Source organism: Alosa sapidissima, chromosome 19 (assembly GCF_018492685.1).
Source record: "Alosa sapidissima isolate fAloSap1 chromosome 19, fAloSap1.pri, whole genome shotgun sequence".
Classification (NCBI taxonomy): Eukaryota; Metazoa; Chordata; class Actinopteri; order Clupeiformes; family Clupeidae; genus Alosa; species Alosa sapidissima.
This window is the reverse complement of record NC_055975.1, coordinates 10,260,052-10,287,511: the sequence shown is the minus strand read 5'-3', so window position 1 is coordinate 10,287,511 and position 27,460 is coordinate 10,260,052. Positions and strand designations below refer to the sequence as shown.

General features: G+C 40.4%; 1 protein-coding gene across 1 annotated transcript in view; it reads right to left on the bottom strand.

Annotated features, from left to right (window-relative positions):
- Positions 1-285: 285 nt before the first annotated feature.
- The window catches only part of prox2 (prospero homeobox 2), a 29,820-nt gene continuing 2,645 nt past the window's right edge, over positions 286-27,460 (bottom strand). Inside the window, exons 3-7 of the mRNA XM_042073152.1 lie at positions 19,215-19,267; positions 10,240-11,887; positions 7,501-7,608; positions 3,840-4,034; positions 286-2,246 (exon numbers count right to left, since the gene is read on the bottom strand). Coding sequence (XP_041929086.1) covers positions 2,079-2,246; positions 3,840-4,034; positions 7,501-7,608; positions 10,240-11,887; positions 19,215-19,267 — 2,172 coding nt within the window. The 3' untranslated portion in view covers positions 286-2,078. The remainder of the gene's footprint in view (positions 2,247-3,839; positions 4,035-7,500; positions 7,609-10,239; positions 11,888-19,214; positions 19,268-27,460) is intronic.

Genomic DNA, 27,460 nt, shown 5'->3' with positions numbered 1-27,460 from the left:
AAATGTTTTTTAAAAATCAATCCATGTAAAATAATGCTATAAGTGTGGTTTTTTTTTTCAACAGTTCTGTTTGATCAGTTGTATAAGACCTACAGAGTGGTGCAATTGTAATAGGCAAATGCATACTGGTTAAACCTTTGCTTTGTTGTAGATTTACGTCCCTGTCTTTATAATTATGCATCAACTTCCACATAACCAATACACTTTTTTTGAAACGTAAGATAAATGTTCAGACTCCTTAATCTATTACGTTTATAAAATCACATCCATCATAACAGTGTTCCACGTTCAAAATGTCAGCACAAATTAACTCTGCCAAACAACCTTGTACTACATGCAATGTTTAATTGAAAATTTAAATCAATTATGTCTTGTTTATCAATATAATTGAAAAGAAATGTCTGATAAATAATTACTGTGCAATTCAATTACCCTTTGGCAAAGCAAATTCAATTACTGCTTTCGTTTTCTTTAATTCCACTGTCTCCATTGTAATTTCTCAAGCACCATGGAGGGTTTCCCTTTGAATGAATCCATGTTGTTAAGGAAATAACTTGTTAAACCCTTTTCTTACAGACAGAATTACCAAGCTCATTAAATAAAAGACGTGTCACATAATCAAAACAGTTGTCACATCCTTCAGCCTCTAATTTTTGCTACATTATTTAGGGTCAAACTGGCTGTCATCAGTATAATTGCAATAAGAAATTGGACCTTCATGAAATGACAGGTTTGTGTGTGGCAATGCATCATAATGTAGATTATGCTAAATTCATCTCTGAGACATAAAGTAACATTTCTATTCCTATGACTGTAGATGTGGTCCCCTCAGTTGTGGTTCAGTGGGTGCGTGCACATGCATTTGGAGTGATGAGCTTTGGGCTGGATGCTCGGAGGAAAAAGTCACCGAAAGGAATTTTGCTTTCCTGGCACATCGTGTTATGAGGTCACACTGTGCATTAGTCAGTAGGCCTGAATGTATCGTTGTTGTTCTAAGACGTGTCAGGCGCTTGCCACGGCCACAGGCTGAACGCAGGCCTTAGAAATGTGAGTTGAATTGACCAAAGCCAAAGCACAATGCCTGCTGAATAGTTTGGTGGGTTTTTAACCGTTGGCTTTATGTTATGAATGAGTGGCACCTGAGAGGCCTGAGACAGAAAAAAAGCTTGTTGGTTCACAATTATTAAAGACACCCAACTCTAAATTCTAATCTATGCAAAAAATCTTTACCTAATGTTAAACCAAAAGCTGCAGATACAATATATGGCACAAAAACAATGATGACATCTTCATCTTCATCAATAGGTGAAGGGTATTTAAAAATATACAAGTAACATGGTAACTTAATTTAATTTACAACATTAATGTAATTTACAATCATGAAGAGATCTACGTACTTTACCTACTTAAAATATGAAAAATCCAGCACATCAAAGCACTGCTATAAAATGTTTCTATGGATTTCACAAAATAACTGTAAGCTTAAATTCCTATATAAGTCATTAGTTCTGCTTTACCATCTCAATGCAACATATGCAACAATGCAACATATGTACCATGAAAACTTTATATCATAATTACACATGTTTCTACATTGTAAGAATACAATGTATTTTAAGCAATACTCTAAAAGTTAATTTAAAATGAAAATAAATTCCCATTGGTCATTACCACATGGTAATGTCGAAATGTCTTGTTTACAATTTTTTTACATTCATGTAGTCTAGCCACTTAATTTATCATCCGTAAATGAACACTTGACATTTGGTTAACAGAACAGAACAGAAAATAAGAAATGAATGAGGGACTTTTTAAAAGGAAAGATAGTGCCATTTCCTGATATGGGGTCATGTAGAATTTGGATTTTTTTTTTAAGTTGATGTCTGGATATAATTGTGTAGCACTTGCACTTGTGTAACACTTAACACAATGCTACCTTAAATATGGTAAAATCTTATATTTTCAATAATGTAATGTTTACTTAAATCTATTTTTTTCACCCAATACTTATCCATCCATCCATCTCATCTCATAATTCTAAGACATGATGTCTTAGAATTAATAAATTATCAAGTTCTTTACAGGTAGGTGGATGTTTTAAATTCTTCAGGAACCTCACTGTCCAGTTTACAGATGACCTTGTAGATGGCTTTTTTCCACGAGGGGTCTGAATCTTTGGCCAGCAAAACAGCAGTGAAAAACTCTTGAAGTGTGATCTCAGCTACTTCTAGGAATCGTTCAGGAACCTGTGAACAAAGATATAAAAATAGATGTATACATTGTGAGAATGACTATTTGTACTGACATTTAGGTACAAATCCATGAAAAATATTATGATAATTGCATAGCGGCACAATATCTGCATAACAACCTGCTTTAAAACTACATCTCCCTCCTGTATGTAGAGAAGCAATTAGTTTTATGTTATGAAAGTCAAAGAGAAAAATTAGCGATAAACTATCGTCAGTGAGAACAATTATCCCCCAATGGGTAGTTTAGGGCTATGCACCCAGGTTTTCATCCAATTTAACTGAAGAAGGCATTCAAAAGGGGCCGTGTCTATAACCACATCTCATCTAAATCAATATGTTAACCTTGAGCCCTTTGAAGTTTGGCACAATGAAGCAGCAGGATGACTGGGCCTTTTATACCTGATCATTGACATAGAGTGCTGAACTAACACTGCAGATCCCTTTATCACCATGTGCACTGTTTAATGCAATCACTTCAAACACAGCTAGCTCCTTTGGCCTTTGTTCTCTCTCCTATATATAAAACAAATACTGCGTTAAAATCAATAGAAGGCTGCCGTGTAAGACCGCTTTGATTTTTTTTCTTTTTTTGCCTTTTTTGTTGGGATTATTGCCTTATACTAACAGTTAGAAATTAATTGTTAGGAAGTGTCAAGTTTCTTCCAAGGGTTTTTCTACAGGCACCAGACAACATAAAAATGTATTTAGGATTGAATTGAGTTCAGGCAGCATGGGGGTGTGGAGAGCAGAAAATGGACCAATCCTAAACCTTCAGGTCTTGACGAATAGAAAACATTGCTGTTGTTGGTCGGGGGAGTGGGTCTATTTTCTTTCCCTTCGCCTCCACACAAAGAGACCCTGGGAAAGGAATGTCTTGGTCCGAAGGTAAAGAAAACTGTCTCAGCTCATTCCCACCGCCCGCCACCTCGCCCAGGGAATCTGCCACGTCTTTCTCAGCATTCCGCATCAGTAGCAATCCCTGATGCACCCAGGCATGGCAATGAGATAATCCTTAGTTGTTTCAGCAGGATTCTGCAGCTTCCTCTTCCCACAGTTTGATAAAGCGCCACTGCAGCTCTGGATAATGACTGCAGAAGGGCCACATAGCCACAGGTGCAGCGCAGCACAAAGGGTCAGACCAGGGACAGTGGTCACATGTAAGGGGTCCCGACTCATGCTGCTTTTTGACAATATAGCTGCCATTACTTCTGGTTTACTTTAGGGACAATATTTTAGTGATCTTCAACAGACTACTAACTACTGTCTGCAAAATAAAACTCATTTGAGCAAAACTTCAATATGAAGAATTGGTAACAAAGAAGAAATAGCATTCTTCATACAACACTACACCTGATGCAAAAAACTGCCTAAAATGAAACAAAATGCATCGTAACGATGGAATATACTGTTCATTCTAGATAACTATTATAAAATAATAAGATTCTGTTCAACAACATTTATTTCTGCTGAGGAACTCGTCTCTGAGTGGATAATAATATTTCACATCACGTGTTCATGTGTATTTCACATCACGTGTATACATTAGGTGTGTCTCTAAGTGTACAAGTGAAAAAGCCTGTGAAATACCTGGAAGTCGTTGGCTTTATTATAGTGCATGTTGAGAGCTCGGAAAAGCTCACAGTCTCGTGTGACGGACAGCCCCTTCACATCGTTCACACCATCAACGATGGCCTGTCGAGCAAACTTCTCCATTTGGATATAGTAGAACTCTCGGAAGTTACTGAACCACTTGATCAGCTGGGATGTGATGCAGCGGTTGAACTGGGATACATAAAAAAAACAATAATTACAATATTACAAATGTTACAATAATTGGACTGGACTGAAGGCCCAGAGTGTTACATTCAAATAGCAATTTGAATGCCAACACATGTGCCATAACATAGCATTGTGGGGTCTATATGGTATTTCTAATTTGTAATTTATTTATTTCAAGACAGCGACAGCGCACAATAAGACATTAACCTTGTACAACAAGAAAATATGCATTGTGCCAGGTTTGCCAATTCATAAATTGTAAATTAAATTGTAAATGTGTTTAGTGCGTAACTATTTTTAATGTTTAGCTATGAAAATTAGTTATTGAAGGTTCACAAAAAATGCATTCACTATTATCTAGCCAGTGTAATTTTTTTAAAACATCTGACCAAAAAGTCACAATCCCATCTTGACATTAGTCTTGTTGTTGTTGTATGTCTCATACAGAGGCATCTGACAACATAAAAAGATTAGAAAAGAAAAAAACTGCTGAGTCATCATCCGAGATTCTTCACCTTCTCTTCCGTGCTCAGTGAGGAAGCCCTATGGGCAGAAGGAGACTTCCCTCTCACTGGCTCCAACAGACAGAATGGAATCAGACATCGGGATTAGCCACCCTCTTTTGTCTAACTTTCCTGGGGTTAGCCGTGAACAAGGAAGAGACAAGGCCTGGGCCAGGCTCTCCCCACTGACCCCCACACCCCTAGGGGGTTAGTGTAATGCCATGGTCCCATCAGGAAGGGCATGGGTGGTGTGAAGCAGACAGGGGTGGGGGCAGGTTGTGGGCACCTCTCAGGGTCTGCTATTGCCTTAGTGGCTGCTGGTTGCGCTTCACCTAAATAGATCAGTGGAAATCATTGCTGCTTTTCACGGTTGCCAATCGGTCAACTATAAGCAATGAGGAAAAGGTATCCTTCTGAGAGATACAGTTTTATGTGACCTATTAGTCTTCTCGATACTGTATACACCTACAGTAGGCTATATAGTGTCAATAAACTCAGTGGTGTGGATGAGACTGAAAACTATAAGGGTGAAATGTGTCCGATGAAATGAGTCCAATTCTACATATATAACTAATTTCCTGGGATTTTACTTTCAAAAGTTTCACATAATACTGCAATTTCATGTTTCTCAAAGCTAGCATTTGGCAGCTCAAAGCTGTTCAAGATAAAGTAATTTTTCCTGAAAAATGTCTAGATATATTTAGAAGTTTGATGCATGTTTCCAGGCGTAATATTGTTTATCATTTTGATCATTTTCTCTCATAACATTTCTACAGCATTAAGAGTTCCTCTGGATAGCAGACTGGGTCCTTCACACTTTAGCTTGAGAATCAGAAAAATCTGAGAGCTCATGGTATTTGCTCTGACACCCTCTCACAGACTAACTTCTACCCCTACCAAAATCTCAGGAGTCAATCACAACCACTTATCCAATATGGAGTGAGCTTTATACAATGACAGAAGAGCACCATTAAGGCAGTTTTGTACACAACCAATGGCTACACTGATTTCATCGAAACAGCAATTAAGGCATTTGACATCCTGAAGTTTGTGGGCGAGGCCAATTCAGGCTGCCGTCCAGGCTAGGTTGAAACACATCCCATAATCAAATCCAATGGTGTGTTACCAGACTCAAATTCTGATGGATTCGAGTCTGACTACTCCAGGCTACAAGACCAATTAATTCATTTGGAAATTGGTCTACACTGTTCTAGAAATATGAGCTACAATGCAAAATTGATCATTACAGTGCCACTTATGGGAGAAATGTCATGTTTCTGGACCTTATTAGCCTTGCTAACACCAGCAGCGGTAACGTCACCTGCTAATCAGTCAACCCGGATTCGATTCCCGAACCTGCCGTTGCGAGTCTGTGTCGCTAAATACTACTAATCAACTTTAACTTTAATATAACATAAAATAAAGAAATTCTAACATGCGATAAACTAATCTCATTATACACTTGAATTTATTTCCATTTTTTTTTTGTAGGCCAACTATTATTGATAGGCTGTGGCTGCCTACACAAGCCATTTTCCAATCCAAGGCTTGAACTGGATCTTTAGTCCTTCTAGGCCTAATATAAATTGACATAATATGACACATAATTGTGTTTTATGACGATCCAATTACAAAGTCATTGTAAACAGTAAACTAAGATATTCGGATGGATTCTGTCATTTTTCATGATAATTGCAAAGACATACTAACATTTCCAGCAATGGAAGCATTTCCTAGTACCTGCGTGCATGAGAAGGTACACTGCAAAGAGTCAATTTCTTCATTGTTTTTCAAAAGTCTTGATCTGTGTGTAGACTAACGTAGTGCATTTAAGTGTCCTGCAAGTCGGATCTCCTCCAAAAGTATACCAACAGGAGCTTTCAGCACTATGGCAAGCTCCCAGGGAAGCACCAAACCCACCGTGGGTGGCCTCAGTAGGCTATAGCCTAGCTTTGCATAATTCACAGGAAGTGGGTTACACTAGTTAGCCTATAGCTAGCCTATAGGGACTAACTGGTGTAATCCACTTCCTGTGAATTATGCTAAGATAGGCTAATGGTGTCAGGGTTATTGCACACACAGAGAAGATAAGGGTATGTATCTTCTTATGTAACTCTAGGGTAGATGGCAAATAAGTTAATTTCCTGAAAAGTTGGCAGCGTATTCCTGTAAGGAAGCAGACATTCCTGAGTAACACGAGGAGAGACCCACCAAGTCCATTTGTTTGATTTGATTTGATCGGGCACTCAAGAACAGAGTAGTGAGTCCTTATGGCAGATATGGCTAATATACAACATTCAGATGTGAATGGCTACTAGATAAGATGTACCGTTACTGGTCGTCCCACAGTGGGCGCTCAAGGTGATGTAGCCCAAGGGAGTGTAATTACAGTAACGTCAGAGACAGATATTTCCATAAATTCCACAAAAGTTAAACAGATAGATAGATAGATAGTTAGATAGAAACATGGATAGATGCAAACACAGATAGATATAAAAATGGAACTGTGTGTGTAACATCTATGTGTGTACTGTATATAGCCTAAAAAGTTAAAAAGTTTGTAAGTGCCGGTTCTGAAGCACAGTATGCTACAACACAGGATTAGCGTTAACGTGAGTCCATGTGGCCTTCCCTGTGATGCCTACTAAGGATAAGAGTTAACGTGACTCCATGTGGCCTTCCCTGTGATGCCTACTAAGTTGCTCTTTCAGACATTGAAGCACCCCCTCATCTTTGTCCTTTACGTGGTGCAGCAGATCAAGAATCTGATGCGGTTTCTAAAAAAAAAAAACAGTAAGTGTGTCCAGGTGTAAGTAGCATTGTTGTCTTCAGGACACCCGGGAGCTTGTGTCTGCTATACCATGCCATATATACCTGGTACAAATAGCACCGTTGGCTACTGACATATGGGTGCAAAATAGAATCTGACTCCAAATGTATCCAGTACTTTCAGTATAGTCTCTTACCTTTACATCAGGGAAGTATGTTTTTAGAACACTGGAGCTGGGATAACGTGTATAGAAGAACATCAGTTTAGCCTTCTTCAGATGATTGGGAGTCAAACCTTCCTGAATGTGTTCAAAGTTAAGGCTGTAAAATATACTAATTGTTTGACAGAGAAAACCAACCACTAGTACATGAAAAGGAAAATGACTATTAATGATTCTATTCAATCTCTGTATGTACTGTGAATGTAGGCCTATAAAAACGCAACTGAATTTTTAAAAACCACGTGGGATTGGCAATTTGACATGAAGATTAAATATTACAAACTCCAGTAAGAGGACCTGATAGAGAGAAGGATGTGCGTACATTAGAGAGAGCAAGACAAACGGAAACTTCCGCAGAAAGCAGATGCTGGGATTAACCAGTGATAACATTAACAGGAATAGAAAACGTAGCCATCAGGAAATAGTATAATGCATGGTGATAATAAGATGTCGTCATAGAAAGTGCAGCAATTCTTTGCCACTCAAAAATATTCTCTGCAGCTATAACACTACTTGCCCTCATTATTGCTAATAGCTAATTGAACAATGTAGCAGTCAGCTATGTAGGGAAGTGGATTACACAAAAAGGCAGTGGCACATATGAGCACAACTGGTCTGATTACTGATTCCATTGCTTCCGAATGTTTCTCCTATTCACATATTTAACTCCAACATATATACACCTGCAGTCATCCGCCGTTTTCATACAACCACCAGAATACATGACCAATCCCCTATGCATGAGTATGAAACAGTTTATCTTTCTACACTCCTGTGGCACTAAAGCTCTAAAAACTCAAAACTGTGTTAAGGTAGGTAAGACCCAACTACCCAAAGTACAGTATCTGTTTCAAGATGGTAAACCTTAGGTTAGGATCTCAAAAACCTCTATCCACCTCAAAAACGTATGGTACATGACCATGTTTCCAGAAACTTTCTTAAAGGATCTCCGTCTCCGACATGAACATAGGGGCTCGTGGAGTGTAGCGCTGTAGCTGCTTGACTGCTTTAGCTGTTGACACTAGCAACTCAAGTTTTTTTTTTTTGGGGGGGGTTGTAGCGACAGTACTTGATGACCTTGAGAAATGAAGATCTATGTGAATTTCGTACATTTCACTTTAACATTTCACTTTGGATGTTTTCCAAAATGTTAGTATTTCGTTGTTCTTGGTTTTCTTTGTTTGATGTAGTGTCCATAATATCCATTTCATTTGGAGGTTTTATACTGCCTTATTTGTTCTTTTGTTTCTATAGTCTATTCTGATAAAAAACTGAATGTTTGAATTTCAGTCAGCTTAGTCTTTGTACAAGCTTAACTGAACCGTTTATACCAAAATAAATACATTTAAACAAAACTAAATATATTTTCAGCACTAAAATGTATTGTCTGTTCATACCTGTTGCTGACTGACTTGTATTTAAATCACCGGTTGAGATTTAGGCGCCTTAGTTTGTTAGTCTATTTTCTTAAGATGTCCATATTAAACAAAAATATGATGAATGCTGTATCCCACTCCATAGATAGATTTCCCTGTATAGAAGCACACCTTAGTTATTAAGGTCTTTTGGTCCTGTGCTGGGCTGGAAAACCTTTACTTTGAAATGATGAATCGGAAATGAAAGATTGATGAGGACTTGTTCAAAGAGTTGCCTGGTTCTTTGTCTTGGGAACATAAAAAACACCTAAAACAAGATGTTTAACTACTTCCCTCACCAGTGTGATGGCCAGTGTTTTTTTCTCAATCTATCACACAAATTATTTTGAAAAGAATACAGGATTGCAGTAACCCAGTCCCATGGCATAGTTTCGGAGGTGTAGGCTGTTTTGAAATTCCTAAAGTAAATGCATGTGTACAACTTAAGACCAAATCTAATAAGAATAAGAATACGAATATGCCCAATATAACACAGACAGTAACCTTTCACAGCAAGGTAAATTGAAAGCTCTCTTCAAAAAACAACATCACCTCAGTGATGTGCTACAGTAGGTTGGTAGGTACTCTGAGATGCACCTTTTCAAGTCAGAGAAAAAAGAGTGGGTTTCCTGAACAGAAACTATTGCTTTTTCTCGCTTTGAAAATTGCCTTTTGTTCCTGACAATTCTTATCAAAGCCTTGTATTCCTTTTTATTTGTCTTTTTCTGAACTTAAAGTCATTACTGGTCTCAGATTAAAGAATATGCTATAATTTTCTTTGGGGTTACCGAGATCAAAGTGAAAATTCTCCTTGAAGTCTGCGCTGGCTGATCTGCTCACCACTCTACTCAACAAGTCATTGTTCACCCAGGATGGAGAAAAACCTGAAGTTTGTTTGCCTGTTTTTATCCCTTGAAATATATAAAAGACCAGAAACAATTTGTCAGCATAAGAGGTGGACTAATATTCACCTATACAGAAACAGCAATATCTTATTAAAACTGCTGTGAAAACATGGGATGAGTTGTTATATATTGTTTCATAGTGAAATTTTGTGGTACATGGTACATAAAACTTAAATCTCTACCTGTGATATTCTGCTATCTATTGATTAGTAGCTATGAAGATCAAATTTAATTGGGACCCCACACAGTAAAACAGTAGGAGCCACGGATAATATAAATGAACTAATGCGTATTAAAATATGATGCAAAAGTATCTGTGATCTGGAAATATGACACAAATCTAATGTAATAACCAATTCAGTGAATAACACACCAGATGCGATTGCAAAGGATATACTGAGTGATATGTAGGAGCTCCTCTCTGCCATACTTTGAAGATCTCGACACTCCATCTTCACATGCGGGAGACACAGACCGTCCACCGACACTGAGCCCAGTACCCCTGGTCTGCTGTGCTGCCCGAGGTGACTGGACATCACTTTGGATCTCATGGATATACTCTCCCAAGGCAGGTCTTCGGAGTCCGGGGAGGCTCTGTCCAGAGAGGGTGGGAGGCACGTGAGGCCCCCAAGGTTACCATGGGGACCATACTTAAGGAGATGCTCTAGGATCTGGGTATCATGCAGGGGAGCGGCATAACCAAACTGAAATGGAGGCTGATGGAATGGATAGGGCTGTTTAATAGACTGACTGGTCGAGTTCAGCGGGCTGTTTGGGGACTTACGAACAACGAGAGATAGGGCCTCAGTTTGTTGCTCCGGGGTTTGTGGAGTTGAGCTCCTATAATACGGAAGAGGCCTTGGTTTGATGGTGGCTTCTTCTGTGTTAGATGGCACAAGGGGACTGCATGACATGTGAGTCCTCTTCACAGATCCTGCATTGTCTGGAGTGCAAGGATGGCACAACGATGATGGAGACGACTGACTCAGTAGAGTAGATGACAGCTTTTGGAACACAGTGTCAATGCTTTCATTCACAGCTCTAGACAGCTCATACTTAAGAGTCTCTTGCAGGTTCTTCCCATCCCTCTTGCTGCTCAGGCAGTTGATGTCCACCATGGCTTTTTCTCTCGGACAGCCTGCCATCCAGTCTGGCCTGTTTTCACATCCCTCACTAACACTCAAGCCATTTGTTACTTCACTGGCAGCTTTTGTTTGGATCAAACTGTTGCTATGATCAGCAATGTCAATGTCGCCAGTCTCGTCTTCTGCTCTGCTGTTCTCGGAGTCGTGTTGGTTGTAGACCTGAAAGAACTTGTCCTCGAGCTGCTGGAGGAGCCTCTGCATGCTCTGGAGCTGCTGCTTCAGCTTGTGACACTCCTGGTTCTTGCTGGTGCTGATGCTGCTGCTGCTGCCGCCTCTGCTGCCGGCCATGTTTGCTAGCATCTCGCTATCTGCGCTGCTCTCCTGGTGCTGAGGAAGTCTCTGTTTCCGCTTGTTCTCTTTGTTGAGCTCTTTTCTGTCCAGCTCGAGATCGGGGTCACCAATGTCCTCTTCTCCCTGGAGCCTGGAGTTGGGTGATCCCGCCATGCCCCGTATGATGTTCTCCACTCGAGCTCTCTTTGCTTGGAGATGGTCACTTAGGGGTCGCTCCACCTCAACGCTTGTGCTAATTGGAGGGTGGTGCTCTCGAAGGTCTGGGGGTTCCATGCTGTCTTTGGACACCATCATGCTTGTGTCGTCTAGGCCAGAGAGGGTGGCTGGAGGTGGTAGATAGAACATGTTTCCATTCATAGCTCTTTTGTTGTGGATGGTCTTGCGGAGCAGATGAGAAATGATGGAGTTGTTCGGATAGGCGGCCAGAGGATCCTCAAACATGTTACGGCAGCAGGAGGCCATCATCTCAGATTTGTCTTCTTTCAGACAGCCCTCACCAGGACTATGCATGCTGTGGTCAGGAAGATTCATATTCAAAACACCAGTGTTGCCACCAAGACAGAGAGCAGCAAAGGTGTTTATAAGTACGGTACTTGATGAAATGTATCTAAAACAAAAGAGAAAAAATGATTTCAGTAATAACATTGTAGCTATTCCCCCTTAAGTAGGTCACTATTTAGCTTGATTTGTAAATTAATTCATAAGACTGGTACAAACTATGATAATAGGCTTAATTCCATAGTTATTCTTACTGCATTTTTTCAGGTTCAGTTATTAAGTCATTAACAGACATGTTAAATAGTCTACATTTTATTAATTTAATTTAGTTTGCACAGCGTGCCACTCTGTCCAATCTTAAGTCTCATAGGTTTTGTACATCTTTTTTGCAGCTTAAGGTAAGGTACGCTTTGACCCCAAAAAGCAATGTACAATTATATACGACTGTACAATTTAGAATGTGTTTCAAGGCACATACATATATTTCATCCAATTAACAAATCAATTACCCATATTCATTCCAAAATACTACAATTCTATAAGTGAATTTCTCTACCGCTCAGATACAGTAGAAAATGACTAATGTCATTCTAGATCCATCTAAATGTGGGACATTTACACTTTCTCCCACACTGAATCCTCTCTTCTACAACATGTGCCTGAATGGCAAACCCCAACATAATATGACTATTGCTATTATAAACGAGACAAATAATTTCTCATTGATTTGTAAACACGTTTAACGTATGTTGACTATGTTCTTATTAAAACATGTGTAGGTGGTTGTTTAGTAAAACTTTACGTCAAAGAGACCTCCAACGTCATTGCTCGAAATCTATATAATGTAGTTCCCTTCCTCTATCTTTTGTCATGCATGACTTCACATCAAAAGCACAGACCATTAAAAGACTCTTGACTCTGAATATGTCAGCAAAGCATATAAGGCAAACATAAGACAATAAAAACAATAAAATCAAGTCAAAGAACAAGACATTGTTAGAAGGTCAAATATAAAACAACATTCCAACTGATCTTTTCAAAGGTGACTTTATAGAGACTTGTAGCCTATGCCCAACATATATGATTTTGTTTTTTTCCCCTGCAAACTGAAAAGCATAATCTGGCTATTGCACCAACCTTATTTAATTTTGACATCCTGGTTGTATCTCCCAAAATTAATAATTTAGCATATAATTCAAATCTGTTTATTGTTTAGAGCTACATAACAAATATTGCCACAAGGCATTTGGCTTGGAGCTGTGGTTAGGGTTCTGGGTGGTCACTTAGTTGTCACTGAGTTTTACATGTTAACCATAGGAACGCTCAGAACTAAAATCTTTAGTCTATGTAGTGATACAGCAGGTATTTATATAACATGAAACTGGCTTTAATAAACATAACTCACACACATATCCTAACACATAACTTAAATAGAGTCCAGAATAAAATTCACTTTAAATTTGTTGTCAATCTTTACTTTATCTGCACCTTGGCTATAACAACAAAACTGGACAGCCAAAAAAAAAACCAAGAAATATATGTTTGGTGCAAAATCTACCTCTGTTACTACAAGAAACTGTAAATAAGAGTCTGAATCACTGTGCCTGTAACCTACTCCTTTAATCGGAACCTCCTCTTTAAATTTACATCACTTGACATATCTTCATACAGAACGAATGAATGATAATATATAGTGACAATATGTCAACAAGCATTACATATTTGCTTTGAGGCTTACCAATTTTCTCAATAATAGGCTAGAGCTGACTTATCCAAAACCTGCACCATAGCCTACATATTATACACCTTATTTACAATGACACTTGCTGACACCTACAAAAGCTAAACAGCAATTCTCTCACATTTTACTTCAGTATCCCATGTACCATAATCAGTATTTTCTCGTTTATCCTGTGTGATAATGTATTACAAAAATAGATGAGAAATACAACGTATACAACATATGAAGACCTATGACTAATAACATATTGTCAAGTTTTTGACACACAATTGTCCAAAAACTGGGCTAGGCACAGCTGAATATTGACCAAAGTCTCTGACAATATTAGCCTACTGACTACTATGTAGTGTATAGTTTCCGGTAAACAAAAACACAGAAAGATCTAAGGTTATCACTTTTCAATCTCTTTATCTTAGCTGGAATGTCAACCAAATGCAATTTGGTATAGCGACACTACCTTTGTAACGTGACGGCTTTTTATACTTAAACTAAGTATAAACTAATTTTAAAGATAATGTATTTACCAACAACTTGAATAAAAAAAGCTGTACAGACTCAACTGGAAAAACTAGCATTAAGACAGCAGAATCCTAAGAGACATTTTGCACTATGATCTTTACAATAATAACAAAGTCGAATTATCATTAACAATAAACTCAATAAACGTTTCCTGTCTACCTTACCAAGGAAAGTGTGACATAAGAGCTTGACCATATCGGCCAACATGTTGTGAATTCTCACACTTACCTATCTATCTTGCAAGAGAGAGTTGAATAGAGAAGCGTCTAACCTGTTGCGCGGCTTGAGGCGCCGTGACTGACATCGAAAGCTATGTGCATGATGCTAACGTTACATCTGAAAGTAATGAAGGGAAGAAGGTGTGGCTTTTGAGAACAAATCATCAGCTTCCCAGGGCTAAAAACGCTTGTTCGGGATGACTCACAGAACCAGTGGAGTATTAGGGCCACAAGAAAATTAAACTCTAAATTTCGAGAATAAAGTTGAAATATCATGTCGACTTTAATATTGACATTAAACTCGACATTTTGAGAATAAAGTTGACATAGGCTATCATATCGACTTTAATGTCTTCTTGGACATGTCTATCAACATTAGTTTGGAGAGAGAACGACCGACTTTAATGTCTTTTTGGACAAGTCCATCAAAATTAGTTTGGAGAGAGAACGACCGCTCCAAAGTAGCTGCTACTGAATCAGACAATCAGACTCAATCAGTTTGCGCACGACTCAACAAAATGCCTTGTGTAGCCTAAATCAGTGGTTCTTAAACTGGGGTCGCAAAAATATCGGATATTCAGTAGCCCTAGATGTATGCTTACAATTCCATGTTTCCATAATGTTCCTCCGAAAGTGAATGCTCTGTTAACGTAAACCTGCGCCTCTTGCAATGATGAGCTCAAAGATGCTGTATGTAGCTTACCAATGAGTGACAGGACACTATGCAGTCTTTTTTGCCACAGGAGCGCAGTTAGGCTATACATTGAATGAGTGCTAGTTATCCTTTGGATGTAATGAATCAGATTGTCAAAGGCTGCCATTGACATGAATGCCTTGGTGTTGACATAGCCTACCTATGAGATGACGTTTTCCGCCTCTGTTTCCAATGCCTATCTTGCAACATTTCGAAACCAAATTTCGCCAGTTGGAGAGAAGGGGGTCGTGACTTGGCCCATGTGTTCTGGGGGGATCACCAGACAAAAAGTGTATGAATCCCTAGCCTAGATAATTTTGTGAAATTGTATTTCAGAACCGGGTAACATGCTAACTAGTTTTGAATGTCAAGAATAGGCCTTAGACGGAATGTCGAGATTAAGTCTATCTGATATTTCAACGATATTCTCAAATTTCGAGTTTAATCTCGTCATGGCAAATAGAAAATCTTCATGTGTGGCCCTAATACTCCTCGTATAGCCTAGGCCCAGACAAGGCCCGTGTATTCATGTTTAACAGCTGGCTATATCTTTACGCTCTTCTTTTTGTTCCATTATTAACTAGGTTCCCATTAAGCTCATAAGATAAATGAAATAGGCCTAGGTAGCATCAAATGCCTATTTGTAAACAAAATTTCATCTTCTTCATACTATTATTATTACTACTATGTCTACTATCGTATAGGCATACCACGATTACTACAACTAGGCCTACTATATTTATTACTGTTAGGCCTATTCATTTCATCATAACATTTACGCTATTTAGGTTCATTATTATTAATAGGGTATTGATATAGTTATGATGAAGTTAAAACCATACATTTTTTACAACGAGATGAAAGCATGTCGTTATAGTGCCCCGTGCAGAGCCTTAAAATAGTGCCTCAATTTTCTCCGTTGTGTGATAGCCTACACTAAATCCATCAGTAAACGTTGTATTTTCTTTTTGTATTTTCTTTTAGCTTACTTGGTACACATCTGATGTTCAAAATAGATTGTTTTGTAACAAATGAAGATTATAATGTAATCTTTTAGCATCTTTTGTTATGCAGGCCTAAATGGTATGATTGTGCAGGTAAGTCGCGTTGTGTGCGTTGTTTTGTCATTTACAAATGTAAATTCAGTAACAGATAATGTAAGATAGATAGATAGATAGATAGATAGATAGATCCCCAAGGGGAGATTGTGGTGTTGCAGCAGCAATTACTGTAACATTTCACAACAAACACAAGTTTAACACAGATATGAAGTAGATGTAAGAACACTGTACAAACAAACATCAGCTACTGATATGTCAATAAATAAATGAACACTAGATGTACCGCATATCGGTACAAAATATGACTCAGTCCTATCCTCTCTGCAAAAATAAATCACGCTGGTCAATTTGTCTCCATCTCCTACTCCATTACTCCATCCCCTACTCTTGCAACTTGTTGTGGTGTGTATGCTTGTATGTGCCTGGCTGTGTGTGTGTGTGTGTGTGTGTGTGTGTGTGCGTGTGTGTCTGTGCATGTGTGTGTGTGTGTGTGTGTGTGTGTGTGTGCATGCATGTGTGTCTGCATGTGTGGATGTGATTTGCCAGCACCTTGATGGGGCCCAAAGATCATGCCCCTGCCACCTCAGCTGACACTGAACTTATTACAGACTGGGGAGAGTTGCTGCCTGAAGGCCACCACATATAGGCGGCGACAGTGTGGCACACTAGGCTTTTGATTACATTACAGTAGATTCCATCGGATTCCATTAGATTCCATTGGATTCCATTGGATTATATTAGATTCCATTGTTTTCAGTATAGCCCCAAAAACTAGTATGTAATTTTACCGCCGCCACCAATCGTCGTCAATTACAATTCAGTTCTATTTTTGTCGGTGCCGCTCAATAAAATCCATTGTTTACCAAATGTTTGTCAGTAAAAAATGTTGCCGCTGATGTGCTTGGCAAGTGACCGTAGACTTATGTCTCCTATTTGCGGAGAACTTGACTCACTTCAGAGCCCGCTGCACCAAGGCCATCATCCCTGCAGAGACCAAACCTGCTTCCGAGAGGTCTTCCTGAAACCACTCAAGGTACTGCCCGCACTAGAGCTCAGCATGCAGAAGCTACCACTGACAGCTGAGACCAAGGATACTGCAGCTGGAGAACACCTGCTGTGTCTGCGTGTAACAGATGCCAGCTAGCTTAGCTGTGCTTGTGGAACGTTGGTAAACCTCACTCTAGTGATGGGGACGAGACCGGCTATGCCAAGTCCGAGACAAGACCGAGTCTTTGAAGGGTCGAGACCGAGTCTGTTGGTTTTCAAATACAGTCGAGTCCGAGTCAAGACCGAGTCTTTGAGGAAGCAAGTCCGAGTCGAGAACGAGTCCTTTAGGAGTTGAGACCGAGTCAAGACCAAGACCATAAAAACATGTCAGTTTTCATATTCATGATTTAATATCACCCCAATTAATAATCAACAGTTATGCCCAGGCTTGGAATTTCACCATTTTAGGGGCAAGCCCACTTGGCCTTCAGTTGGGCATATTTGGTCGGGGGCACAAAGGCCACATGTCAGGGCACCAAGGCCAAAGTTAACTATACAGTAGTAGGCTATAAAAATAATCAAAGTTGTATTTAGCCTATTCACAGCAGTAGACCTGCATCATGTATGAAACATTACAAAAACATGAAACATGACATATTACATAGAACTGTAAATCATCTGATCATCTAATATTTAGATGTCTAGGCTATATTTAATATCTATATTTATTTTATATGTGGCCTGTTATGAAATCATGTATTGAAAAATGTAAGCACAGCTCAGCTTTAAGAAACTCAAATAGCCTAGATGCATGCTTAGCATTTTTTGATCATTAAGACTCCTTTCACAAACTCTTACTCAGCTGTGTATCCTCTGATTTTAATATTTACCTATAGCTAGGCAATATTTGTAACATTTATTTTGCATTAGGCCTGTTATGAAATCATGTAGAACGATTTAAACACATTTTGAAACCTAAAGACCAAAGTTGGAGACATGAATGTAGACCTTCCTGCAAATTACATTTTAAATGTAATACTCTGGAACGGCTTACTGTACAGGGGACTGCTTTACACCTTTGTGTTCGGTAAGGTCTGCTGTTTATTCTGATATATCGTTTAAAAGCTGAGAAAAATCATGTGATGTGATACATGTGTCTGTGTGATGAGTAGGCTTAGCGATCGCGAGTATTTCAATTGAGAAGAATGGGTGAATTTGGACGCACTTTCTGTCTTGCCATGTGCTGTCATTTTCTCCACTGTGTAAGACTGAATTAGTTTGCGCTGTGATGCTAAGATTATTTTGACAGGCCATAGGCTAAATAAAAATCGCTATTAAACGGACGCAAAGCAGAATATTGAACGAAGGGGGCACCAAGGCCAATGCAAGGGGCAAAGATGTGGCCGCCGTGAAATTCCTACCCTACAGACGGCAGTATCTTTGCGGATGTCATTTTCAAGTAATGCCCGTCAACGTTAGCCTGACGAGCCAGACCCACATTAAAATGTAGTGTCTGGAAACTCACCGTTCGCAGTGCTCAGTCCGAGGGGTGGGATAATCAGTTGTCTTTCAAATTCCCTCTGCATGCAATAGGACAGCGGCAGCGCTATGAGTCCCATGCGTTTCCCACCAGCAGAGCTAGTTGGCTAGTTCAAACGTTTGCCAACTTAATAAAAGCTTAACTCGTGTCATACTGTTTGCTAGCAGCAACATCCATCTTATTTGTTTTCAAGTAGCAGGGAATTCAAGCCAAACCCAACTCTGCCATCAATCATTATGTTAAGCCCACCTAACGACTCTATACACGATTTCATTGGCCTGATTAAGTTTCGATTTCTGGAGCCCACCAGCCAATGGAGAGTGGCTAGACTAGCCCTGGCAGCAAATGTAATTTGCTTCCGCTAGGGGCGCGTCTAGATTTCTAGGCTACGTCAACGTTGCATTTTATTATTATTTTTGTTATGTGTTGTGTGTTTTTTTTAATATAAACATAAAAAAATGTGTTGGTCTCGAGGACTTTGAAATTACGAGTCCTTCTCCTCCCACTGTGGTCCGAGACCGAGTCTTTGAAGGAACAAGTCCGAGTCGAGTCCAAGAAAGCAGAAATCGACCGGACTCGAGTACTACATCACTGCCTCACTCCCCGACGCCTCAAGAGTGCTGCTGGCATGCGAGCCAGTAGCCTGGGCTATTGGCTCAATTGTTAGCGCGCTCACCTCCCAATCCAAGGTGCTGCTGTTCGTGGGTTTGAGTCTGGGCGTGTGCAGGGCTGAATCGCGCAGGTTCAACACAACGCAGGTTACATGCGCTACATTTCTTTATATTTACATTTAGCAGATAATTTTTATCCAAAGTGACTTACAGTACATATGTCAATTATATTAGGAGGGCCATTGTCCCCAAAGCAATTCAGGGTTAAGTGCCTTGTTCAAGGGCACAACCATAGGGGCACAACGGTGGGAACCGGGAATTGAACCCACAACTTTTCAGCCTACTGCATGTTACCTTAGCTATTTAACCCTTGTATTACTCTCAAATCCGACATGCTTCATCCTTGGGGTCAATTTGACCCCAGCTTTGTGACAGGTACCTAACAAGAGTGTAATAACTACCATCAAAAGCCCTACAAAACAATCCCACCCCCCCACACCCCTTTATGAACCTTGGAACCCTGGCAGGCAATATTGCCCATCCAGTGTCAGCAGCCCAAAGGCTTGCTGTTGCTTCACCTTTTGACTTATATAGTCCTGCCAAAATGACTTATGTAATATCTACTTGTATATGTAAAAATGATAATAACAATATGTTCTCATACTATTACAATAATGTGTCGAATATTCATGTATCTTATGTTTCATACAGCTGGGGTCAAACTGACCCCAAGGAACACCAATGTACAAAATATTTGTACATGACATTGAAAACATATTATTGTATACACATTTCATGCTTACTCTGTTGTACCCTTCAATTGAGGAAAAGTCATGAAACATGAAGCAAAAAAACAAAAGTGAACCATAACAGGAGGGGAGTTTTGAACATTCTAACAGAAGATTCTGTTCCGCAACAATGTAAGGTTCTAAAATTCAATGTTGAATTCAGTGAACCCAGAGCCGTATAAAGATAGATATCTTTATTACACGGCTCTTCATTGTGCTGCAGAATGCTCCATTCACTTGAATGGGCCTTCCCAACGTTCGGCGGTCTGATCACCGATGACAGTATCTTCCACTCAAAGTCAGTGGTCAAAGTTGCCATTGACAGACCAGAGGTTTACCGAATGGCTGCTGCTGGATATAGGGGCCCAATTTAACATGCTTGTCAAAATTTTTATTCATTCAGATTTGATTCAGTGGTTAATAGTACCCTTTTCTGAGATGCGAATGAGAAATTCATTCAAAATGTTTGGTTTACAGGGACTTTTACTGCATAACACAGTCTATGGATGTGCATGCGGATGTGCATTTCTGGTATCTGGTAGCAGGAGGGATCGAAGTCCTCTTGGTTCTTCATGGCAGTGAAATAGATGGAGACATTCAGATGTTCCGCGTTCACAAACAGGTCAGTGACCCAGCTCCAGCACACCGCAAGCCCAGTGTCATGACGACTCCGGGCTGAGGTTGACCATTCTGTTTACCCAGAGAAATTGTCCTGGTTCTTGGTTTGGAAGCAGGTCAACGTCACATCACAACGCAGCTTGAGTTTGTGGCATGGTGTTTACAGCGAAGATAACGACGACAATAATAACGTCTATTCAGAGGACATAATGTCTTGAAAGATTTTATTCATTTTATTTGTTTGTCTGTATTTTGTTTCTAACGTGTCTCAGTGAAACTAGTAAACATGATTGACTGAATAAACCATGACACAAAATGGCAGTGATACTATGGAGGAACTCTTAGGTTAAATGTTCATAACTGGGACTTATTTCTGTCCCTTTTAGATGATATTTCTAGAACTTCAAGAGCACCAGCCCTTTCAGCTCAAGACCTGCATGCTTCACACCCTCATTCACACCCGCCTGTTGACACCAGTACCAGGCCAAGCCAAACTAGGTCAGTAAGGCTACCAGTCCACAATCCATCCTCCGAGTGTGAGAAAACTCACCACATGCATAAGCGCAACACACTTAAACCTGTGCCTATGACAATTTACCTTAATTTACAACGTTGACGTTTCTTAGTATCAGTTACAAGTAAGTAAGTATTTTTAAGTACTCATTTTAGATACTAGATGTTAGACAGACATTAAGTTGTCAATACAAATATTTCTGAAGTGTATAGCATTCTCAAGACTATAGAAAATCATCTCAAGTGGTCAAAACAATTAGGCCCCTATTTGTACAGGGCCCTAAATGTTTGATGTTGCTTACCAGGCGCATGGTCCAAAAATGTCTCTTAATCAATCATGAGGGTGTGTTGGGTATACCACGCAATAAGCAAATCAGAGTGCCACCGCCCATTCCAGGTGAGTTTTTTTAATTACGTGACTTTTTTACGGCGGCGCTTAAATTCTAGGAGAATATTGAGATTCAGGAAGATGACCCAGTGCAAGATGTCGATGAGTAATGTATAGGTTGCTCACACACACACACAATACACTCCCTCTCACAGCAACCTGGCCAGCTCTAGGCAGGGGCCAGGGTGGGCTACGCCCACTCAAGCTTTGTGTCATTGTGTCTTGCCCAACCAATTTATTTTATTCAGTTGTGCATCTGCGCAGTCTGCAGCCTCAAACCCAGCTTGGATGTACACGAGTTGGTGTTGAATGTAGTGGTAGCTAGCTGGTGCATAATTGTGCAGTAGGCCTATGTATGCGTGTTAGATAAACCCTCCTCCTGATGCCATATGCCTTTTTTTTTCTATTTTTCATATAGATCTCTGTTTCTTTAAGTCACTGAGTACTGTCGGTACGAGAAAAAAAAAAAACCCCGACCGAGCTAGAGTTGCTGCAGTGCTACACTCTGGGGGCAGCTAGGGTGCTACGGTCACGGGCAAGAGAGACGAGGACCACAAGTGCGTCACATTTCTTGCAGTTTATTAAAGGGTTGGGGGAAAAGGAGTGTGTGGGTGTGTCCCAGTGGCAGAGAGGCATCAAACGTTGGTGGGGACGAAGGGTCTGGGCTTACACGCCAGGAAGTCCTGGGACACACACACACACACACACACACACACACACACACACACACACACACACACACACACACACACACCAGGAGAGCAGAGGAACAGGGCAGGCAAAACAAGGCAGCAGCACAGACAAAGGCAAGGCAGAACTCGCAATAGTAAAGGTGGCAGGCAGGCCGAGTTACCGCGGCAGGAGCGCAAAGGGGAGTCAAGCGGGTCCAGGTACAAAAGCTGGCGTCGCAGGCGCAGCATGTCGACTTACAGGTGCAGGCTTTGCAGACGTTCTGACAAAGATGGACTGAAAAACAGGGCTTTAAATACAGGGGATGGTTAACAGGAAATGCAGTGCAGCTGGCAGGTCAACGAGAGAGCAAGGGTAGGGACAGGTGCGGCTAATCAGAGCAGAGACAGAGACTGGGAGTGGCGGATAATTGAGAGCAATGAAGGCTCGTTAACAGGCAGGGAGAGAGAGCTCACGACAGCTACACTCTGGGGGCAGCTACAGTGCTACACTCTAGGGGCATGATTTTAAAGATGAAGAGTGTAGCACTGTAGCGACCTGGCTGCTGTAGCTGTAAGCAGGGATGGGCAAAAATACATCAAAATGTATTTTAAAATAGAAAATCAAGTATCCTGATTTTAAATGTATCAAAATAAAATACATTAGTCACACCATGTATCTAAATAAAATACATATTTTTAAAATGTATTTTTGTTACTTTGAAAGAGGAAAGAGAGCATGATATCACATTGCAAACCTTCCATATCTGTCTATTTAATCTATTGCTTCATTAGTACACTGACTCTGTTGACTAAGTCACAGCCACAGCTAAATGACAGCCACAGCTTTTCTCTGCCTACGAGACGTGCCATAACCTGCAAACAGTCAACAGATCAATTATGCTGACCTGCCTGTTACTTCTCATCGCCTAAATACTGTATCAGAGATGCACTCAAAAAGTCACAACTGAACTTGTCAAGCGATAAAAAGTGGAGACGAGTCTCTGACATCTTGAAAGCATGCCCAGATTGAGCAATATTGCAGGGCAACCACATAACCGGTTCCATGTGTTCCAATAACATGATTAAAGTTCTCAAGAAACTAATCATTAAAGTTCTAAAACTTGAGGTTGGTTTATGAGGGGGTGTATTGTATGTGTGAGCAACCTACAAGTTACTGTTATCTGTACTCATCTTGCACTGAATAATCTTTCTGAATCTCAATATTATAATCACAACAAGTCAGGGCAAGTTACCAAGTCAGCACCAGTCAGAGGCTGCATTCATTGTTTTGCACTTTTATGATGTCACCACATCACCAAACGTAGGCTATTGGTTTTACAAAAAATACACACATATAAAGTAATATGATACAAAATACGAAGCCAACAAAATAAAATACAAATGACAAAATACTATTTTGTATTTGAAATACTTCCCATCCCTGGCTGTTGGCTGCAGTAACTCTTTTTTGTGGTTGCGTTTTGTATTTATGTACATTTTGATTCCAATTTGACCGCTTTGCTGTTCACCGACATTTCTACCAGTCCACCCAAATGTAGTAGGCTAGAATATACCTGCCAAGTGTTTTGCATATTTGAGTTTCATACACTACTTGCAACACTGCATCTGGATTTCGGTCGTTGCTTTTACCTTACCGAAATAGATACGCATGACAGTTATGTATCCACCTGCTGCCTGCAGCCTTCCTCCAAAACTCCAAAGCTGCTCCAAAGATTATGTTCCGAGGACACAATTTGCTAATTGTGTATCAACACTCACTCAATAACAGTTATAATGTGATGTGTTAATCACAACATTTCTTCTCTAACAATTTGACAAACTAGTCTATTCAACTAGCCCGCTTGCTTACGAGACTCAGTGGCTGCACAGTGTGCACCCGCTTCCTTATTTGGGTCATAGTGCAGGCTAAGTCTAGGCTATGTGTAGGGTGTATTTCATACACAATTTGGCAACCCAGGAAATGTCAGACTAACAGAAAAATGATAGGATCAGTGATTTTAAAATGAATTTGATGGTCATGCAAATTCTAGGAGTTTCCCAGGAGAAATAACAAAACGGGAGCGCCGTGAGATGACCTTGAAATATGGAAAAAACCCAGGAAAAACGGGAGTGTTGGCAGGAATGGCTAGAACCGGCCCTGCACCAACCTCAAATCATCATTTTCATGAGAACTTTCATAATCCAATGGAACCGGTTATGCAGTTGCCCCTTGATGGCAATTACACCGTTTAGGGCTTACACGGTTAGTTAAAAAAACAACTAAAAGGGTCATGAGCCTTTTTGATCAACAGCTTTACACAGTAACCTGACCCTCGCCAGATGAATTTCGTTCCGCTTAGCTCCGCCTAGCTTCACTCACATCCATCTGGGACCTCTTCCATTGAGAGTGATTTCTGCAACCGACTTTATGGTTCAGCCACTCAGGACGCAGGGCAGGAGTTTCATAGATGTGACGTAGTGGAGAAGCGACCGTGAGACTGTTATCAGCGTCACGGGTTGGCTTCGATGTGAGTGGTTGAAGTAGCACGTCAATAGATGACGGACAAGTGGCTTATTCAATCATATGCAAGCATTTTTTGATTAGGCCCAGCCTTCTGAAACACCATTCCAATGGATCGGTTCCAGATGGATGAGTGGAGCGAAATTCATCTGGCGAGGGTCAGGTTATTTACACAGTGCAATATTAAGCAATCTATGCACGCCTTGACAGTGTCAGAGACTTGTCTCCACTTTGTACCACAAAGTTCAGCTGTGACTTTTTCAGTGCATCTCTGATATAGTATTTAGGCTATGAGATGTAACAGGCAGGTCAGCATAGTTGTTGACTGCGGTCAGTGTAGGCTACAGTATCTCTGATACAGTAGGCTATTGCGCTATGAGATGTAACAGGATAAAAAGACAGATATGGAAACTTTGCAAAGTGATATCATGCTCCCTTTAAAGAGTATTTTTTTTGTATTTTCAAAATACAAAAATACAGTATTTTATTTGAACACATGGCGTGGCTACTATATTTTGAAGTTTATTTTGATACACTTAAAATGACAGTATTTGATATTTTATTTTAAAACGCATTTTCATGTATTTTTGCCCATCCCTGTGCTTGTACTATCTTGTTAGCGAACCCGGGGTTTATTACAGAAGACTAAAAGAACACTTATCAACTGTCCCCTACTAGCTCCTCTTGAAGGAAAGTCCGTATACCGGTCGGGTGCGTCGAGTATGTGGGACGTTTAAGGCATTACCTTCCGGCAATAAACGCCATGCTCCGTGTGAGATCTCAGTCTTCTGTGAGATTAACAGTCTTCTTTAATAAACTCCGGGTTCGTTAACTACATTGTTGGTGCTTCATTTTATGTGTAGGGACCTTGAGCAAGCTACTGACGAGGTTTGATGCAGTTTTGAACAATATTACTGGTTAAAAAATGCTATTTGGGAAGCGTTTTGCTCATGGCCCTTAGCTAATCCATTGTTTGCGATTTGGGGCTATAGCGTATATACCGGAGCATGCTCTGCAGCTGTTGATCAACAAAAAATACTGTCTCCACGGCCTATTTGATGTGTTTTAATTCAGAAAAACACCCTTGGTTCAATTTTCGCTGGAATTACACTTTAACTCAAAGCTTTAGGCTTATGTCCTTTTGATCAGCTAAAGACAACGAGTAGCAGACAGAGCATGTCATGATGTCACTTATAGGCTTCCAGAGATTGTTTTTGAGTCATATCGTTGCAAATTTAAGATGCATCATTCCACAAAATATTAGTATTGTGTTCTCTATCATCAAGTTATTCATTAGGCTAAACATAAAAGCCTTAACTCAAAACAATTGTTAGGCTTATGTCATGAGATAGATAGATAGATAGATAGATACTTTATTGATCCTCAAGGGGAAATTCATTTTGATCTGTAAAAACGGATGCATGCAGCCATGCTTAAATTCTGCTCACTGCACATTTATTATAAAGTATTATAATATAATATTCAGTATTCATAGTTGTATGCTTGGCATAGGATGATGTTTTCCCCTATAATCCTATTTTTAAAGCAGGCTTACCTATGGGCATGTATTTGGGTGTCAGGACCACTTGGCTCAAAGTAGAGCTGACATAGGGGAGACCACACTGAACTTAATGTTTAAATATGATGTTAGTTTATTAACGAATGATTTGTCCGAAGTCAGTAAATGGTAAGCAAACCAAAAGTGTCGTGCATATCAGTATGATGTAAGTGTAAAGCAAAAAGGTGAACGGGCAAGGAGCGACGACCACAGCCAGCCTCTCGTCAGGCCAAGGTAGCAGAAAGAGAGAGCGAGCCGACTGGAAGGCGGTGATTTTAAAGACCCGCTCATCGGCCCACCAATTAGCGCGGCACGGCCCACCGCAACAGCTCCACCTAAAGGCGACAGAACAGCAGCAGTAGGAAATGCAGGCTGGATTACCCACACAGGGCCAAGTCAGGGAGAGACACACCCAGCACGGCATAGCCGGGCGTGACATCACTCCCCCCCAAAAAAAACAGAGGCCCACGTTAGCGGGACTCTGGATTCATAATTAAACACTCCCAACCACCAAAGTAACAAATAAATACAAAGAAAATATTAAACTAAACTCATTCACACTGGAATACCCATACACACTTAATCGTGCACATTCACTCATTTATCGTGTGAACACAACTGTCACAACCCATAAACAACACTGACCACTCTCACCCCAGATCTCCACCGTTTCTTACCACCCAGCAAAATCCTGGCGCCTAGGATAGCTAATTAAGGGAGGACAGAGACGAGACAAAGACATGGTAGAAAAAGGACAACATCATATCAACTCATCCGGGCCAAGAAAGCGCATCTGCTAACACATTCTCAGCGGCACTCTATTAGACAGTAGATTGGGCTGCATGAGACACTGTAAAGACAAAACATCAGAAATTAAAATCTTTAAATGAGTATGTTGTACCCCATCCAAATGCCCCAAAATGCTATCCAAACTAGCCAACATCTGTGTATTATTTAGCCAAGGCTGCAGAACCGCACCATCTGGACCCTGCACCCCCATCCGCCGCCTGAGAAGCGTCGGGTGCATCCTTGCCAGCCCCACAGGTCTATAAGCAGTCTTATCTCCCACCACCCGCAATGGTGAGGAACAATACGATTTTGATAGGTCGACAGGACAGCTCTGTTTTCCTTCTGCGCTCAGAAATGGACACCACACAGCCGCCCACCGACACCTCTTGCACAACAGCACATGGAATAGCGCATCCAGCCCCCAATGCAGAACCCGGAATTGACAACGGCGCAACCCCTCGACCC